Consider the following 19,066-nt stretch of genomic DNA (forward strand, 5'->3'; position numbering starts at 1 on the left):
GGTTGAAACCATACCGGATGATTGTTGGCTACACCATGACAGCACTCTTCATTTCTCTCCACTCCTCTCGACCAATAGAAAGAGTCATTTGCAGTGCGCTGTCCAGAGAATGATTTATGCACAAATTATATAAATTTTTACTGTATATATTTATATTATACTTTTTTTGCGAAATTATCTGATATATTATAAAGAGCCATCGGAAGTACAAAGCACTTCAAACATAATAAAAATTACATCGAGGTCCATGAACAACCGAATAACCATTGCCGCCGCCAGAACGAGCAGCTGATGCATTATACCTAGAAACCTACATTTAAGTTCAAGATTAACCGTCACCGTTAACTGGTTCCGCGCGCGCGTAGACACAAACATGGGCACACGTGCATAGACGCAGGCACATGCACACACACATACGCACACGCGCGCGCACATATGCACACACAAAAGTGACTGAGACAAAGAAAAAAATCAGGCACCTGTTCATTAGCAAAACCGTTAAAATTCGTAACGCTAGATGGACGAACCCTTTCCACTCCCCCGGTGGGAAACAATTCGAAGAATGAGTGCCATCATCAAAATCATCAAGTCTAATTCCGACAAAGAACTGCCCCGACTTCACTACTCGTAATGCTTGCCGTTTGGGCTGCACAGCACATTCTCCATATTTAATCCCCAAGACGACGCTCTGCAACACGCGCGCTTCACCGGATCACCTCCACCATGGCGGCGAGAGTAGATCCGACGATCGAGGTGAAGGTTTTCGTGGACAAGGAGAGGAGCAGGGTGATCTTCGCGGAGTCCGGCAAGGAGTTCGTCGATGTGCTCTTCGGCTTCCTCACGCTGCCTCTCGGCACCGTCGTTCGCCTCCTCGGCAAGCAGTCGCAGGTCGGACGCCTCGACGAGCTGTACAAGAGCGTGAAGGGACTCTCCGCCGATTTCTTCAGAACTGGAGCCTGCAAGGCGATGCTGCTCAAGCCCATCAACGCTGCCGCGCAGCAATGCTGTCAACTCAGTGTCAGAGTCGACGGCACCAAGCGCGACGGGGAGAGGCCGGGGAGCTCTGCTGCAGCTGCTGCTGGTTCCGATGCCGGGGTTTTTGTCAAGGGAGACGTGAAGTTCATCGTCACCGATGATTTCCATGTGGCACCGGCATCGACGTCTCTCATGCTGTCCCTTTTCGACAAGTTCGATGTGCAGGATCCCTCCAGTCTTGAGCAGAGGACTCTCCACCTTTCTTTTTTTGCAAAGTAAAACATCCTCTTTATTTATTAGTAATAATGGTTACATCGTCTATAAGAAAATTTACAATATCGTTCAAAGGTTCCTCAAACCAATCCCTTGTCTCAGAAAATTTAGCTACTCTAGCAATTTCATGAGCCTACTTTATTTGCCTTCCTATTACAATGTTCAAATCTAACTAACGAAAAATCACAAGCCATAAAATAACAATCATCAAACACAGCTGCCGCCGCTCCCGTTGTATGTCCTCCATTCTTCATCGCGTCAATTACTTTCATATTGTCGGAGTTAACAACAAGTCGGTTGCTTCCGCCTTTTGTGCAAGTAATAAGCCAAAACGTAGTGCCATGGCTTCCGCTGTTAAGACATTTGCAGACCAATCCATCTTCCAATTTCCTCCAACAATAAATCTTCCTTTATCATCTCTAAGTACAGCTCCCACTGTGCCTCTAAGCATGTCTTGATCGAAAGAAGCATCGACATTTAATTTCACAAAACCTAGAGGGGGTCTCGTCCATCCCTCTATTCTATTTGTTGCCTTGGAGGATTGGGCAATAACATAGTTTGTTGTTATAGCACGGACTCCCATGGAAATTTGATATGCATCTTGGGTCTTCCCATGATGGACTAGCGAACGTCTTTCCCACCATAAATACCAGGCTGTTATAGCGATCATTCGCGAACATTCTGTATGCCCACTGTAGATAGCTCGTGTTCTGGCATAAGAAGTAGAAATTCAAGTACTGCCTCCCCCGCACGATCGACCGCGCAAGCTTTTTTAATGGCTTCGTGCAATCCCAGTTTCTTCCACACCTCTTTTGCCTTTTGACACAAAAATAATAAGTGTTTAGTATCTTCATGCCCGTTCGAACATGATGGGCAGGTGGGCGAAACTTTCGTATGTCTATTAGCAAGTGTAATACGACATGGGAGGGTTCCATGTAAGGTACGCCAAATAAAGATCTTCACTTTTGCTGGACAAGATAATTTCCAAATCTTGCTCCAAATAGTATTGACACTTGTTCCTCCCATGCCATCTGATTGTTGCAATTTCCTCCCATGTTGCGTTTCCATTCCTCCAGATAAGCAGAACGAACCGTGAACAGTCCATTCTTGTAAAACTCCAAGCCATGAAATCCGACATGTTATGCGTGGGGAGGGGGATCGTAAGCACCCTCTGGACATCAATTGGCCACAACGTTTGTCTTACCAAATCTTCATCCCAGCAATTGTTGATTGGATCTATAAGATCAGTAACTTTTGTTAGAAGCTGCCCTCTTCTAGGAGTGATAATTTTCCTATTGGCCCCATTCGGGATCCATGCATCTCTCCAAATATCAATATTCTGTCCATTACCAACTCTCCAAATACAATCTTTTTTGAGAGAATCCACTCCGGCCATAATGCTTTGCCAAGTGAAAGAAGATCCTTTTTTCAGACTCGCATTCATTAAATCTCCATCCGGAAAATATTTAGCTCTCAAAATGGTGGCACATAGGGAATCAGGATTATCAAGCACGCGCCACGCTTGTTTGGCTAACAAGGCCAGATTGAAACAATGTATGTCTCGAAAACCCATTCCTTCTTGGTCTTTTGATACACACATCTTCCACCATGCCACATTTGAAGGCAGACTCAAATATTTGTCATTGAGAGCTTCAGTCATAATGTTCAGAATAGTACATATATGCGCCTTATCTTCCACTTTCGTGTTGGGACTAAAAAAATTATTAGATTTTTCAACACTCACCATTTGCCCCGAAGCAGCACAATAAGCATCCAAAACTGATTTCAACGCCTCCGCGTTCATCGAATTAGCTTGCATCAGGATAAGTGAATCGTCCACGAAGAGGAGATTTGAAATAGATGGGGCATCTTTGCTAACTCCATTCTCCTCTGCATTAGCTAAGAGTGCAGTCAGGTCTTCCGTACATAACAAAATTAGATATGGGGAGAGAGGGTCCCCCTGCCTCAGTCCTCTAGATGGTTTGAAGCTCTCTGTTTCTTCCGTGTTAAAACGAACCCGATATTCCATCGAGGACACACATTGCATAATTAAATTCACCCAATCCTGCTGAAAACCTAGTCGCACAATGATTTCCTTTAAAAAAAGTCACTCCACTTGGTCATATGCTTTGTGCATGTCCAGTTTGATTGCACACATGCCCTCTTTACCGGTCCTTTTATTTTATATTTTATGAAAACATTCATAAGCCACTAAGATTTTATCTATAATCATTCTTCCAGGCACAAAGGCACTTTGGGTAGGGCTAATAATATCTGGGAGGATTGTCTTCAGACGAGCAACAATCATCTTTGAAATGACCTTATACACCATATTGCATAAACAGATTGGTCTAAATTGAGTTACCTTTTCTCGGGAGTTAACTTTTGGGATCATTACTATTGTAGTATCATTCCAACCATCAGGTATAGTACAGGTATTCACCGCTTTGAGAACCTCTTCAGTCAAATCATCCCCTAACATAGCCCAAAATCTCTTGTAAAAAATGGCGTGAAGGCCATCTGGCCCCGGCGCCTTTAAATCACCAATGTCAAAGAGTGCCTTCCTAACCTCTTCGGCCGTGTAGGGGGCAAGGAGAGCCCTATTCATCTCATTTGTTACTTTCCTTTTTACAAGGGAGAGGACCTCATGGTTCGGTTGATTAACTTCTGAAGTAAACATGTTAGAAAAATATCCCAGAATATGATTCTTCATCTCCGTGTCTTTTACCCAAACCCCATTATCGTCAAGCAATTTTTTTATCTGATTTCTCTTCTTTCTAGCTGTTGCGGCGTTATGGAAAAAAGAAGTATTGCGGTCACTATGCAATAACCAGTTTGCTCGACCCCGTTGTAGCCAGTGTATCTCCTCTTGTTCCAATAAATTTTCAATCAATACAATAGTCTCCTTTTGACGTGCAAGAGAGTTAACATTCACAGTCCCTCTCCGTAATTTTTCTAAATCTTTTTTTAGTTTATTGATTATTTTTTTCGGACCCTTGAGGATATCACGATCCCAAGTGTGCAAATCTGCATGTACCGCTCTTGTACGATCAGCGAGAGACGGCCCTATGCCCAACATCTTCGCTTTTTCCCAAGCTGTACATACAACTTCCGTAACCGTCTCTTCTTTCAGCCATCGAGCTTCAAATTGTTTCCTTCGACTTTTTGAGCGGTAAAAAATATTATTGTCAAAATATTCCGTGTCTAAAATAATAGGGCGATGGTCTGAGTGTACATGTTCTTCGTTTATAACCGCCGCTCGAGGGAATTTATTCGCCCAATCCACATTACAGACCGCTCGGTCCAGTCTTTCCCTGATTTCGCCCCTCCTCCATGTAAATAAGTCACCCATACATCCCATATCTGCTAGTCCACAATCTCCCAAACAATTTCGAAAATCTCTCATCATCACATTTGGTCTCGCATTCCCTCCCTCTTTCTCTGATGAGAGCAAAATTTCATTAAAATCTCCTAAAACTACCCATGGGTGATCGCCTTTCTTATACAAGTTTCGAATATCATCCCATGACAAAGCACGGTCACTCCACTTGGGGTGTCCATAAAAACCCGTTAAACGCCACTGTAAAGTATTCTCATTCATAAAAAGAACATCAATAAAATTATTTGACACATAGTTCAACTCAACTTTATTCATATTCTGATAAAACAAGACAAGGCCGCCCGCCCGTTTATCGCTCTCAACTACAAACATCGAATCGAAATTTAAAAAATAGACGAAGCTCATCAGCTTTACATTTATTTAAGTGAGATTCTGAAAGGAAAATTAGCTCTGCTTTGGTACGCTCCTGTAGATCCAAGAGATCGCGAACCGCCGTGGGAGAGATCATCCCATGGTAGTTCCATCCGATGATTCTCATTTGGCTCGGCGTACCTCCTCTTCGGAGGCCGCCGATGCACCATCATATCCAACCGACTCCCTTCTCTGCTGCCCCGGAGCCTCTTCTTTCTCCTCAACTTCTTTTGATACGTGAGTAACCACCCCATTTCCATCTCTCACAGCTTCCACTCTATCCGTACATACACGCTTAGAAGATACATTTATGTCCCCATACAAAATACGCTCATAGCAATCCATGGTTTTCTCAAAAGAGAAATCTAGCTCACTACCAGTTGCTGGAGCTTCATAGAGGCTTCTTTTTTACCTATAATGTTCTTGCGTGCTTCCTCTGAACTCCCAACTCCTCCTCCCTTCTTTCCTTTTCTGCCCTTTCCTTTTGTCTTTCCTTGCATGGAGTTCTTTGTAGCATTGAAAGTGTAAATAGGGGTGTCAGTGGTATTTTTTGTAGCAAGTCTTGCAGCAACAGCCCCCGACAGCGCCTCCAGCACCCCCGGGCGAAAGAGGAGTTGATCACCCCACTGCAGAGCCTCCCTACCCTCCTGGCCGACCAGGTTAGGCTGGTACGCAGCCATAGCCGCAACAGACCTGATTGGGGAAGTACTATTCCCCTGATGCAACATGTCCTGGCCCGCCTGGTCAGGTACAGCAGCCGTGGTGGTAGCCGCTCCCCCCACTAGCGCTTGGCCCTCCTGGCCTTCGCTAGTAGGGGGTGCAAGGGCGTACAGTGATGCATTCTGGTCCACCTGACCATGATCACCACCCCGCATGGAGTGTAGGGACGCTACAGGAAAACGACCCTCCTGGTCAACCTGCAGCGCCCCCTTGGTGTGCACCCTTCTGGCCGCCAATCCTTGGCCCTCCTGGCCAAGGCTAGCGCGCTCGAGTGGCCCGTGATCCAGGTCCACCTGACCCGAGGCAGCTCCTACGGGCACCGGCAGAGAAGGTCCTTGCCCCCGGCCCTCCTGGCCGAGCGAGTGGCCTCCCTGGACTGGACCTCCAGTCGCCAGGAAAGACGATGCAGCACCTTTCTCTTTCACAATGAGATCACTCGCAGCTTTGGTTACTTTGACCACCATACCTTCAGTAGCCTTTGAAATATTTTTGTTACTATAGCCCGAGTACACAAGAGCTCTTCTACTAGCTGTATTGCCCTTCCAGTAGGCCTCTACACTGAGTTTTTTTTGCAAAAACAGCTACTCTGTTTATATATTCAACAATATGAGCCGACACTTGCAAAATATTCTACTTGGCGTAGAACTCGTACGTGACATGTGTGTGATCCATCTGTTACAGATGATTAGCCTGCTTAAGAGATCATTAACGTCCAACAACGCTTTAACTGCTCACTACTTCGATACTGCTATCGCGTCCGATGATTCCGCCATTGATATTCTCACCGAGAACATGTATCCTGAACAAGGAAATGATGCCGATCCCAACCTGAACGATGTCAAGATAAAGGTTCTTCAGACGAAGAACAACTCATCGGTGCTGTATGCAGAAGTTGGTGCCAATTTTGTGGACCTTCTCTTTGGCCTACTTTGCATACCACTTGGATCCATCATGAAGACATATGGCAAGTGCGCTTCAAAAGGATGTGTTGACAATCTGTACGGCAACATATATAGATGGTAGTGCTCAAGAATGCATGAGATCAGAAAGCCGGATCTCGCTAATGTCCCCAAAGTTGGCACCCTTCTTTGGTTGCAGCACTAGTAAGTTGCTTCAAGCTGAAGAACAGGATCCACGTAAGGAAGCTAACTGCGTATACTGATTATTTTCATCAGGAATTTCGGCATCCTAGTCGTCCTCATTAATATTTCCCAGAAAATGCAAGAACCACAGACCATCTTGGACGCGATCCAAAATCACCAAATGGAGAACGTGACAGTGGAGAAGGGTATGTGAAGCGGGAGCCTCGGAAATTTATGGTGACCGATGATCTGCAAGTTCTTCCTCTGTCCTTGGCAAGCACTCTGCAGGTTGTCAGTGTAGCCAAGACTCAGAGAAAGGACCTCGTGGAGAAAGAAATCGCTCTCACAAAACCCCAGGTTGTGATTCTCTTTCACAGTAGACCACAAATCATAAAACTCTCTCGGATCATAAAACCCCAGGTTCTCTAACTGTAAAAGTGTTACTGAACTTTTAGGTTCTGGAGCTGCTGAAAGCTGCCTTGGTAACTCGCAAAGCTCTCACCTTTGTGTTTCTGCCTCGAGAATAAGAAGCCGTGTCACTAGTGCTACGGCTACGAGACCTACTCTTGCAGTTCATCAGATGAATAAGAGGAAGAAAAATTATACGCTTGCCGAAGTGATTTTAGCCTCTTGTTGAACATGGACCATGAATGTTCTCTTTTGGTAGAGAAACCGTGGACTATGGATGTTCGTATGCTAAATCGTACGCATATCATAAACCCGTTGAACCTGGATCTGCAAATTACTACTATTACCATCTAGCCGGTTGGCCTCTTCCTCCTCCAGTTCGGCTCTGAAGCCCAGACGGCTTTTTGGTGTCGTCGTTAAGAAATTCTGAGGTACAACCTCTAAAATACAAGATTATCATGGGTTTTTGCCTAGGCACGATTGATATTAAACTCTAAACTACGTGATTCACTCCCTTATTCACAAGGTCAAAGGTGCTAATAATATCCGCCAAATTAGACCTATTGCTTTAATTAATGACATGTTTAAACTCACAGAGGAAGCTTTTGCCACCCGGTTTGCCTTGGTGGCTCATATAGTCATAAAGCCGCTCGGAAACAACCATTAAAGGCAGTTTCTCTGCATGATTATCAATAATGAGCTTAACACCATCATCAGAAGATATTTCTGGCGAAGAGAAAGATGATGGAGTGTCCAAGTAATTGGAGGTGGAAGCAGCAAAAAGCTCTTCATAATTTAAAAATGTAGAGAACTCCTCCATTAACTCCTCCCAAAGAATATTATCTTCATCAAGATTGGTCCCACCATATATATCTTCAAGTTTGGTCCAAGTCTAATGAGCCGATTTGCAAGTTGTGACTACCTTAAACACTTCAAAGGATATAGCTTGATGAATGATAAGAGAAGCATCACAATCAAGATACTTATCCCTAATAGACGGAGAAGGACCGTGCTTTACAATAGAAATTCCTACAAGAACAATTCACAAAGCATTTGGGCCCATAGCCCAAAAGTGACAAAGCATGAGAATTCTCCATAGGTGATAATTTGTGCCATCAAAATCAAAAGTGTTGTTGTGCACTAAATCACCAGTCGACATCGATACTCTCTAGGCGGTGAAGCCTAATAAAGAGAGACATTGCTCTGATACCAATTAAAAGGACCATGATGTCGCCTAGAGGGGTGAATAAGTGTTTTAAAAACTTCTACGAATTTGGCTTTATCCTGATGCGAAAATAAACTAAGAGGATACTTTTCAAGCACAAATCCTAAATATACTAACAATCACAAATAAGTTACACAAACTTACTTGAGCAATATCACAAGATATGGAAGTGTATGACACAAGTTAGCAATTCACACTAATCACAAGATATATCAATAGGAGCAAGTATGAATTGCGAAATATAAAATGTAGGCCTAAATAATCTCTTTGAGTGAACTGGCCAACACAACATAATGAGCACAACAATATATAGTGAATGCAAGGTCAAGAGACCAAAGTAAACCACAAGTTGTGCCTGTATCACAATGTTCACTTCCTTGAAGGGAAGCTAGTCACCGTTAGAGAGGTGGATGTTACCACAAAGGCACACCAATGCCACGAATGATCGCCCTATTCTCCCTTTGAGACAACACCAGACATTTCTCAACCACTAGTGGTAGACCTTGAGGCGGCCTCCAAACCTTCACAAACTCTCTAGGGGCAAATCACAAGTTGATTCCTCACCGAAGCACTCGTACCGCCTAGGTGTTGGGGAACGTAGTAATTTCAAAAAAATTCCTACGCACACGCAAGATCATGGTGATGCATAGCAACGAGAGGGGAGAGTGTTGTCAACGTACCCTCGTAGACCGAAAGCGGAAGCGTTATCACAACGCGGTTGATGTAGTCGTACGTCTTCATGATCCGACCGATCAAGTACCGAACGCACGGCACCTCCGAGTTCTACACACGTTCAGCTCGATGACGTCCCTCGAACTCCGATCCAGCCGAGTGTTGAGGGAGAGTTTCGTCAGCACGACGGCGTGGTGACGATGATGATGTTCCACCGACGCAGGGCTTCGCCTAAGCTCCGCAACGGTATTATCGAGGTGTACTTTGGTGGAGGGGGGCACCGCACACGGCTAAGAGATCTCAAGGATCAATTGTTGTGTCTCTGGGGTGCCCCCTGCCCCCGTATATAAAGGAGCAAGGGGGAGGCAGCCGGCCAAGGGGAGAGGCGCGCCATAGGGGGGAGTCCTACTCCCACCGGGAGTAGGACTCCTCCTTTCCTTGTGGGAGTAGGAGAAGGGAAGGGGGAAGGAGAAAGAAGGAAGGGTGCGCCCCCCTTCCCTAGTCCAATTCGGACCAGACCATGGGGAGGGGTGCGACCACCTTTTGAGGCCTTTCTCTCCTTTCCCGTATGGCCCATTAAGGCCCAATACGAATTCCCGTAACTCTCCGGTACTCCAAAAAATACCCGAATCACTCGGAACCTTTCCGAAGTCCGAATATAGTCGTCCAATATATCGATCTTTACGTCTCGACCATTTCGAGACTCCTCGTCATATCCCCGATCTCATCCGAGACTCCGAACTCCTTCGGTACATCAAAACTCAATAAAACTGTCATCGTAACGTTAAGCGTGCGGACCCTACGGGTTCGAGAACTATGTAGACATGACCGAGACACGTCTCCGGTCAATAACCAATAGCGGGACCTGGATGCCCATATTGGCTCCCACATATTCTACGAAGATCTTTGTCGGTCAGACCGCATAACAACATACGTTGTTCCCTTTGTCACCGGTATGTTACTTGCCCGAGATTTGATCGTCGGTATCTCGATACCTAGTTCAATCTCGTTACCGGCAAGTCTCTTTACTCGTTCCGTAATACATCATCCCGCAACTAACTCATTAGTCACAATGCTTGCAAGGCTTATATTGATGTGCATTACCGAGTGGGCCCAGAGATACCTCTCCGACAATCGGAGTGACAAATCCTAATCTCGAAATACGCCAACCCAACAAGTACCTTTGGAGACACCTGTAGAGCACCTTTATAATCACCCATTTATGTTGTGACGTTTGGTTCTCACATATTATTCTTGTACTGCAACCTGAGGAACAACTGGGTATGCCATTTTTTACGTTAGATACTTAAATGTTTGTAGTGTGTTAAATAAAATAATTCTCTACATCTCTCTTCTCCCATTTCATATTCATTTACCGTGATGCCTTTTTTTAAATTTCTATCATGCCATGTGCATCCTTAAGTGCCGAGATGAAGTTTACAATACATCGAGACATATGCATGTTTTAAGACTGATTAGGATCTATTTTGTACTAGACCTTTTTGTTAAGTTGATTAAGGTCAATTTTCTCCATACGGTGTTGTGGTATGCATTGGAGTGGGATGTGCTAATGTTGCACCTTTTTTCAGGGAAGCCCATCATAGCTATCTTTATTGATATCAAATAATAATAACATTCTTTATGATATTACATCAAAGAAAGCTTAATTCCCCTTCCCTTTGATGTTGAGGCTTAATTTTAGAGCATCAAAGACCGGCGTGCAGCGGCAGTAGAGCTTAATTCCGGCACGACAACGACCGGCGTGCGTCTTGGAGTGGACAGGAGGTCAGCGGAGGTAGCGGGTGTCGGTGCAGGCAAAGGATAGTTGACGGAGGGCAAAACTTTTACTCTACGGGCGGGTGGCTGAGTATATTTGAGAGTCGGGATGGCTCCGGAGTAAAAAAATTACTACTCTAAGGGCGATAGGGGATCAATTAGGTGCCGTTTAAAGAAGCAAAACCAAAACTTTACTCCTCTAACACCTTTTAGGGAATCATAAAGATGCTCTAAGAAAACGAGTTAAGTGACAACGCATTGTGAGTACCTTGAGAAAAGAAAAATCAAATGACCCTCAAGTTCTGTTTTTTTTTGGAGGCTGTGTTGCTAATTTGCAAGTTGACATATTACAGCAGACATTAAGTAAACTTCCGATAAGGTAACTGATCCACTCCACTCATTTTTTTTAAGGGAAGCCAGTTCAACACTTTATTCAAAGATCGAGAAAGTTGCATCGCTGAGTACATGCGGTAGGATAAAAACGGGGGGGGGGGGGGGGGGGGGGGGGGGAGGGGGGGGGGGCTCATCCTCCCAAGACAAAACGAGCTTAGAATCGTAAGCATGTCTAGCTACTGTATGTGCCAAGCGATTAGCATCCCTAGGACAGAAAACAAATCTAAGATCTGAAATTTCGTGTGCAAGCTGGAAACAATCCGCCATTATAGCTGAGTATGGTGCTCTAACCTCCGTCACCCCATTGCAAGCTTCAATGATCTCCATGCAATCCGATTCAATGATCACCTTTGAACAGCCTAATCGATGAACCAGCTGTAGACCACGCTGAAGAGCTAGAGCTTCCGCCGAGGTTGTATCAGAAGTTTGTACAGGTTCTGCTTCACCCGCCACAACTTGCCCTCTGGAGTTTCGGACCACTGCTGCAACTGCACCCGATCCATCCTCAAAAAAGGAGGCATCAGTGTTTACCTTGTACATGCCGACGGGTGGTTTACTCCATGTAACCCTCTCCACGGACTCCTTTGGCAAGTGTCCTGCATGATTTGCTGTAATTGCATGGATTGAAAAAGCTGAGCTCGCCGGAGTCTTGATGCTAACTCCTTTCAAGGCCTCTCTTCTCTCCCACCAAATGTACCAGGCACCAACGGCCACAGTTTCTTGAAAACCAAGTTGTCCGAGGACCGGAGATTTCTGCTTCGGCCATCTTAATAGTTCTTCAAGCACCACAGATCCAGATTCCAGAACGATCAACAGCCAAAGCTCTATCTATCAAGTCCGAAATACCAAGGGCAGACCATACTGTTTGTGCGCGCATACATGTGAAAAGCAGGTGACGAATGTCTTCCGCTTCTTGTTGACAAATAGGGCATTGGGGAGACACTTTGATGTGCCTGTGTGCCAAAACCCCCATGTCTGGGATCACTCCACGCAGAGCCCGCCACATGTATATTTTAACCTTGCTAGGGACTTTGAGTTTCCAAATCACAGCCCAGACCGGATTAGTACCAGCTGACCCCACAGTAGTGATACTGCGGGAACCAAATTGGTGCTCCCATTCTGTGTAATAAGCTGAACGAACTGAGAATGTAAAAGATTTGGTCCTGTGCCACACCACAAAGTCTTCCTGCAAATGTTCTGAGAGAGGAATTCTCAAAATTCTTTCCGCATCAACTATTATAAAAATGCTTCTTATCAACTGTTCGTCCCATGATCCTGTGTATGGATCAATGAGTTCATCCACTGTTCTAAGAACAGTGTTACCTTTCCTTGTATAGACCATTCTTGTGGGACTACTTGGCACCCAGTGATCTTCCCAGATATTTATTTTCTCTCCTGATCCAACTCTCCAAATATATCCTCTCCTGAAAGTTTGTAACCCAGCAACAATACTCTGCCAAGTATAGGATGATCCCTTTTTTGGACCGGCCTTTAATAAATTCCCATCCAGAAAGTACTTTGCTCTCAAGACTTGTGCACACAATGTTTCTGGGTTGGTGATCATTCTCCAACTCTGTTTTGCCAACATTGCTAGGTTAAAAGCATGAAGGTCCCTAAACCCCATACCCCCTTTATCTTTTGGGAAACACATTTTCCACCATGCTAGCCAATGCATTTTCTTCTCCTCCTCCGTGTCACCCCACCAGAAACCTGACATTGCATCTGTGATCTCTTTACATATTTTTTTGGGAATATTGAAAACAGCCATGGCAAAAACAGGAATAGACTGAATCACAACCTTAAGTAGAATTTCTTTGCCCCCCATAGAGAGGAGTTTCTCTTTCCACCCCTTCAGTCTGTTGACAATCCTTTCCACAAGGTGGGTGAAACTGTCACTTCTATCTAGGCCTACCATAGCAGGGAGGCCCAAGTATTTATCTGAAATTGCCTTTGTCATAATATTTAATTCTGCACACATCTCAGCTTTCACATCAATATCAACATTTGGACTGAAAAATATACTGCTTTTTTCTTCACTGACTAACTGTCCCGAACTAGCACAATATTCGTCCAGTACTTGTCTCAATGAGGTTGCATTATTCATATCCACTCCACTCTTAAACACCCTAACTTCATGTGGAAAATGAAGGAGTGGGAAACTGCAGGACCAATTCAATTCTGCACACGAAGTCCAGGCGATCCATCTGCCGCTTCAGGTTTCCGCAACCTCCTGCCGCTTGGGCCGCACAACATATCCCCAAGACGGCATTTTTTCGTGGACGGGGAGAATAGCAGGGTGGTCTTCGCGGAGTCCGGCAGGGAGTTCGTCGACGTGCTCTTCGGCTTCCTCACGCTGCCTCTCGGCACCGTCGTTCGCCTCCTCGGCAAGCAGTCCCAGGCCAGGTGCCTGGACGAGCTCTACAAGAGCGTGGAGGGGCTCCCTACTTCGCCTCTTCAGAACTGAGGCCTGCAAGACGATGCTTCTCAGTCCCATCAACGCTGCGGCGAAGCAGTGCTGTCAACTCAAGGTCAGAGTTGACGACACCAAGCACGGGGAGGTCTATGTTTGCGCTGACACGAGCTGCTGCGCGTATGGTGAAGGCGCCTTCAGCTCCGTCCGCGGCGCTGTCTGCAAATGCGGCAAGGCCATGTTCCAGCTCGCCGGCCAGAGGCCGGAGAATGATGGTAGCACCAGCGCTGCCAGTGGTGGTGATTCTGATGTCGGTGTTTTCGTCAAAGAGGACGTGAAGTTCATCGTCACCGATGATTTCCATGTGGCTCCAGCCTCAACGTCTCTCATGTTATCCATTTTGGACAAGTTTGAAGTTCAGGATCTCTCCAGTCTTGAGCAGAGGACTCTCCAACTTAGTTCAGACAAGGTTTGTCTATCTCAACTCTGTTTTTGAGCGGTACTCCTTTTGACGCAACATTTTTTTAGCAATACTCTGAAACTTCTAATTTACTGCACTTTTCCTGAAATTACTAGTATTTGACTTAGATGTTAACTATTACTCTGAAACTTTAAATTTGCTGTAGTTTGCCTAAAACTATTACTGTACTATTTGACTTAGATATGATATATTTGCTACAGATGATTAGCCTGCTCAAGAGATCATTAACGTCGAAGAACCCTTTCACTGGTCACTATTTTGATCTTGCCATGGCGCCTGACGATTCAGTCGCAGATATTCTCCCCGGTAACCTGCATCCTCAACAAGAAAACGATGCTGAGCACACGCTAAACAATGTTAAGATTAAAGTTCTTCAGATTAGGGACAATTCATCTGTGTTGTATGCTGAAGCTGGTGCCGATTTTGTGGATCTTCTCTTGGGATTGCTGAGCATACCACTGGGATCCATAGTGAAAAGGTATGGGAAATGCACATCAAAAGGATGTGTTGACAATCTTTACAGTAGCATAGATGGATGTGCTGAAGGATTCTTGAGGCCAGGATGCCAGATCACGCTACTGTACCCAAACCTGCCACCCTTCTTCGGTTGCGGCACTAGTAAGATGCTTCAGGTTGAAGAACTATCTCCATATAAGCAAGATATCGATGGCTGCATCAAGTGCTTCAAGATCGGCGGTTTCAGGGATCTTGCCCGTTGTCACGAACAGGGTTATGTTTCCGGTTACGGACTGGTATATAAAAATTGCAGCGCTGATGTAAAGAAAGCAAGCCTTTTTGAGTGTGACCCAAAACTACCAAAGGGAGAAGAAAGTGGCACTGGAGAAGCATATGTCAAGCAGGGGCCTCAGAGTTTCATGGTTACTGACAATCTACATGTTCTTCCTCTGTCCTTAGCAAGCAGTCTAGGGGTTATTAGTGAAGCCAAGGTTCAGAGAAAGGACCTTGTGGAGAAAGAGCTCGCTCTCACAAAACCCCAGGTTGGTATTTCTATCAATATATGCATTTCGTCTGACGATCATAAAAGTTGCCAGCCTCTGATCCGCTAAATTTGCTGATTTTGTAACAGGTTATGGGGTTACTTAAAGCTGCCTTGGTGACTCGCAAAGCTCTCAGCACTGCGCTTCTGCCTCCCAAGGAGCCTGCTCCCAAGAATATGAAGAAGCTGCATCACCAGAGCTTCGGTCTATATTAGAAGCCACTACGTTGCTCTACCATTGCAGAATAAGAACAAGAAATATTTTCCTACTACTAATTTTATATCCCAATACCCTTGTTGAATATGAGTTTGAACTTTGGAGTTATATTAATGCTAGCATAATTAAGACGCACCAATACTGTGATGGGCACTTTTTCTCAAAAAGCAGGCACACACATTATATTCAGGACCATAGTTAAGTGATACAGCAGGCTAGGTAAATACATACAGCACAACCAAATCAACAAAGATAATGAGCACAACCAAATCCACGTAGACCACGTAGAAGGCTGAGAGACATCGATCAAGTAACTGAACAAGCCTTCCATTTAGTGCTATCCTTCAGAGAAAGCAATTCACCCCTGCATGGTATATTCTGTGGATGTTTCAGCTCTCCATTTTGTTGGAGATTCCCATGCAATCATGCATGATGCTTGCATGTAGGGGTGGGCACAGTCACACCGAAAATCGGAAAACCAAACCGATTTAACCGATTTATGTGTTTATTCGGTGTATGGTTTTATGGTTCGGTGGCAGTTTCGTTTTCTATTCGGTGTTCGGTGCAACTTCGGTTTCCTGCGGTCACAAACCGATATCAGCGAAGAAACCGCTATTATTTAAGATGGCCGTACGCCCGTGCCCTGTACCTGTACGTAACTGTGGCTATGACTTGTGAGCGGTTGAGCGCAGCCCATTTGTCCTTCGGCCCAACTAATGTAGATACATAATCACCACACGTTCACACGTCCGCGAAACCCTAATCATAGCCCATACATCCTTTCGTTAGGCGGCGCCCTCTCCTCTCCAATCCCTAGACGCACGATCAGCTACTCATCGAGTCGGCTCCGGCGAGTCGGCGTTCTGCAGTCCTTTTGTTCCGCTAGCTTCTCCAGTTCTAATTAATCTGTGAAATCTCAAAACAAGTAGCTGGTACACTACGTAACGTGACTCCATGCAAGTGATTAGATTGATCTACTACTACTAGGAATATTTTAATATTGTTTTGCATGAAACGGCTGTCACGAGCTAGTGTATCAGCAAGTATTTATACGATTTCTATCCATGGATCTTGTGTACATGTGCAGTATGAAGACATGGAAGTAGTACTGCATATCTGAGATCTTGAAGTCTTGTTCCTGTGATGAAGTCCCATTTATTCACGTTTTTGTCACCAGTCAGCTATTTGATAGCCTTTTGTTTGATTTCCCTCCACTTGTGTGTGAGAAAATAAGAACTATGCTATTTGCTTTTGCTGCTACATAAGTGAGACTATTTGTTATATGTCCGTACGTGAGACTTTGTTCACTATCCATTTATACTGTCGTTACACCCAATGATGTGACATTTTGACTATCATATTTTCTGTTAAGGTTGCTAGCTCTTGTCATTATTATTTGTAGTTTGTGCAATGCAAATAGCCACTCATAAGGCGTGGCTTTGATTGGTGCATGTACTTCGGTTTTCCGGTTAACCGAATAAACCGAACCGATATATTATGGTTAATATGGTTCGGTGGCTAATTTCTGTGTGATTATTTCAGTTGCCATTTCTCCAAAACTGAAATTATAAAAAACCGAATAAACCGAACCGTAATAACCATATTAACCGAACGCCCAGCCCTACTTGCATGCTTCGCCCCCCCCTCTCCCCCATCTCCCATACTTTCTCATTTCATCTTCAAATTTGAATCTATTATATCTTCTGCGTTGAAAGTCCAAATTAAGTTTTGTTCAAATATTTGTGTTCCTTGTGACGAGATATTTGAATAAGACCAATTTTGAATATGTTATGGTACGTTTTTAAATTTTCGCTAATTTTCAACCTCTCAAATTAATAGAAATGAACGATAAAATCAGTAAGTTTCAGAACTGAAACTTAAAACCACGTGGAGCTCCAACGTTTTGTCAAGTTTTATAAACTTTAGTAAGTTTCTAAAAAAACAAATGAAATGTAGTAAAACTTCATAAAACTTAATATTGCGACTATCAAGAATATTTGAAACTTGGTAAAATTTTAAAAAGGTGTCTAGATGTATTGAAAATTAGCCTTATTTGAAAGTACTCATTGCAACAAACACTAATATGCAAACGAAACTTAATTTGGACTTTCGGTTCAAAAGATAAAATAGATATAAATTTTAAGATAAAATTAAAAGGCATGAGAGGTTGGATGAATGACAAAATTCGTGTCTGCTAAAAGTTGTATACAGGTGCAACCTAAAATAATCAGTTGCCTAATCCATGCATGAGACCTCCCGTGCATGGAAAAAATCCAAATTCCTACCCGTCATGATTTTGTTCTTGTTTTATTTCTCCTTCATGTAGTTAGATCGGGTGGTAGTGACACCCATCTTACTTTGCCCCTGATTTGCTTTCTCCTTCAAGAGGCACCAATTGTCATGCGGGATCCATGGTTAGCAGCATCCAAGCTGGCGAGGAAAATCGCCAATCTTAGAGATGAAGCGGGCCCGAGAACAGGCGGCAACACACAAGCCGTGCATCATCATCAACCACAGAAGCCACATGCCTAATGGAATCTGGTGAATAAGTACCAAAAGCATCATAAGTAGCACACTCCTCGTAAGCGAATGCTGGCTAGGGATGGTGTGGGTACCAAAGACACAATAGAGGTCACAAGCAAGTCCACGTCAAGATCCTCCACTGATAGAAGCGAAGCAGGGTTCCCACATAGCTCCTGAATCCCAGGCATGATTTGCAGCACCGGAGCCAAGACCCATGGAGCGGTCCTCACAATTAAAGAGTGACTACATTGAGGGCAAGGCAGGCAGCAACGATGAATTAGCCCTAGCACGGGGGATTAAAAAATCATATGGCTCCGTTCTAATGTCCTCCGTGAAGCCAACACTGGCATCACCAAGAGGACACGACACATGAGCGATCTGCAACACAACTCGCACAAGAGGCAGCCCCTGCTCGCTCCAGAAAGCTCAAAACCCAGACCAATCAGCCCTGCAAGTTGCTCGACTATGCCACAGGAGCGGACTACAACACCACACATTACATAATAATGTCGAGGCAAAAAAAAAGCGAAAAAATATCATCGCCAAAGATCCACTCTAAGAAGCCTTGGAGGGAAGTGTGGATTCCATCGAGTGCTCACATGAAGCTCGATTGGACGATGCTCACTTCAAAGGGAAGACAAAGGAGACGAGACAAAGCATGCCAACGAGCAGTTGGCAACCGGTGACGTCAACGGGGCCAGCTCCTCTACGTCGTCAACCTCCTCGTCAGCGGAGAAGGAGGTGCATAAATCTGGCTGCCTGTTGCCGAGACCCACAAGCGCGCGATAGAGCAGAATCATGTCGGAGTTGAGACCTGCGAGGCAGCCAACAGTGGCTACGATGTCCACACACTAGTACAAAACAGGGCTTTCGTCACAGGGTAATATTCACATTAGTCCCGGTTCAGTCATGAACCGGGACTAATGTGAGCATTGGTCCCGGTTCGTGCGGCTAAGGCATTAGTCCCGGTTCACCTGGGCCCTTTAGTCCCGGTTGGTGCCACGAACCGGGACTAAAGGGTGCGATGCTCATTAGTACCGGTTGGTGGCACCAACCGGGACTAAAGGTTAGTCCTTTAGTCCCGGTTGGTGCCACCAACCGGGACCAAAGGACATGTGCTGCCCGCGTCGCGGCCAAAGTTTAGTCCCACCTCGCTAGTTGAG

General features: G+C 44.9%; 1 protein-coding gene and 1 pseudogene across 1 annotated transcript; both read left to right on the plus strand.

Annotated features, from left to right (window-relative positions):
• The first annotated feature begins 723 nt into the window (after positions 1–723).
• LOC141041254 (uncharacterized) lies at positions 724–1,254 on the plus strand. The gene has a single exon (XM_073507380.1). It carries the CDS (start codon positions 724–726, stop codon positions 1,252–1,254), a length of 531 nt encoding a protein of 176 aa, XP_073363481.1.
• Positions 1,255–6,376: 5,122 nt separating this feature from the next.
• LOC109782743 (uncharacterized) lies at positions 6,377–15,379 on the plus strand (annotated as a pseudogene).
• Positions 15,380–19,066: the final 3,687 nt, after the last annotated feature.

The sequence above is a fragment of the Aegilops tauschii genome, chromosome 2, assembly GCF_002575655.3.
Source record: "Aegilops tauschii subsp. strangulata cultivar AL8/78 chromosome 2, Aet v6.0, whole genome shotgun sequence".
Lineage (NCBI taxonomy): Eukaryota > Viridiplantae > Streptophyta > Magnoliopsida > Poales > Poaceae > Aegilops > Aegilops tauschii.

Bases quoted from the DNA above. Each gene is read 5' to 3' on its own strand.
- LOC141041254 (XM_073507380.1), top strand. From the start codon at position 724: ATGGCGGCGAGAGTAGATCCGACGATCGAGGTGAAGGTTTTCGTGGAC.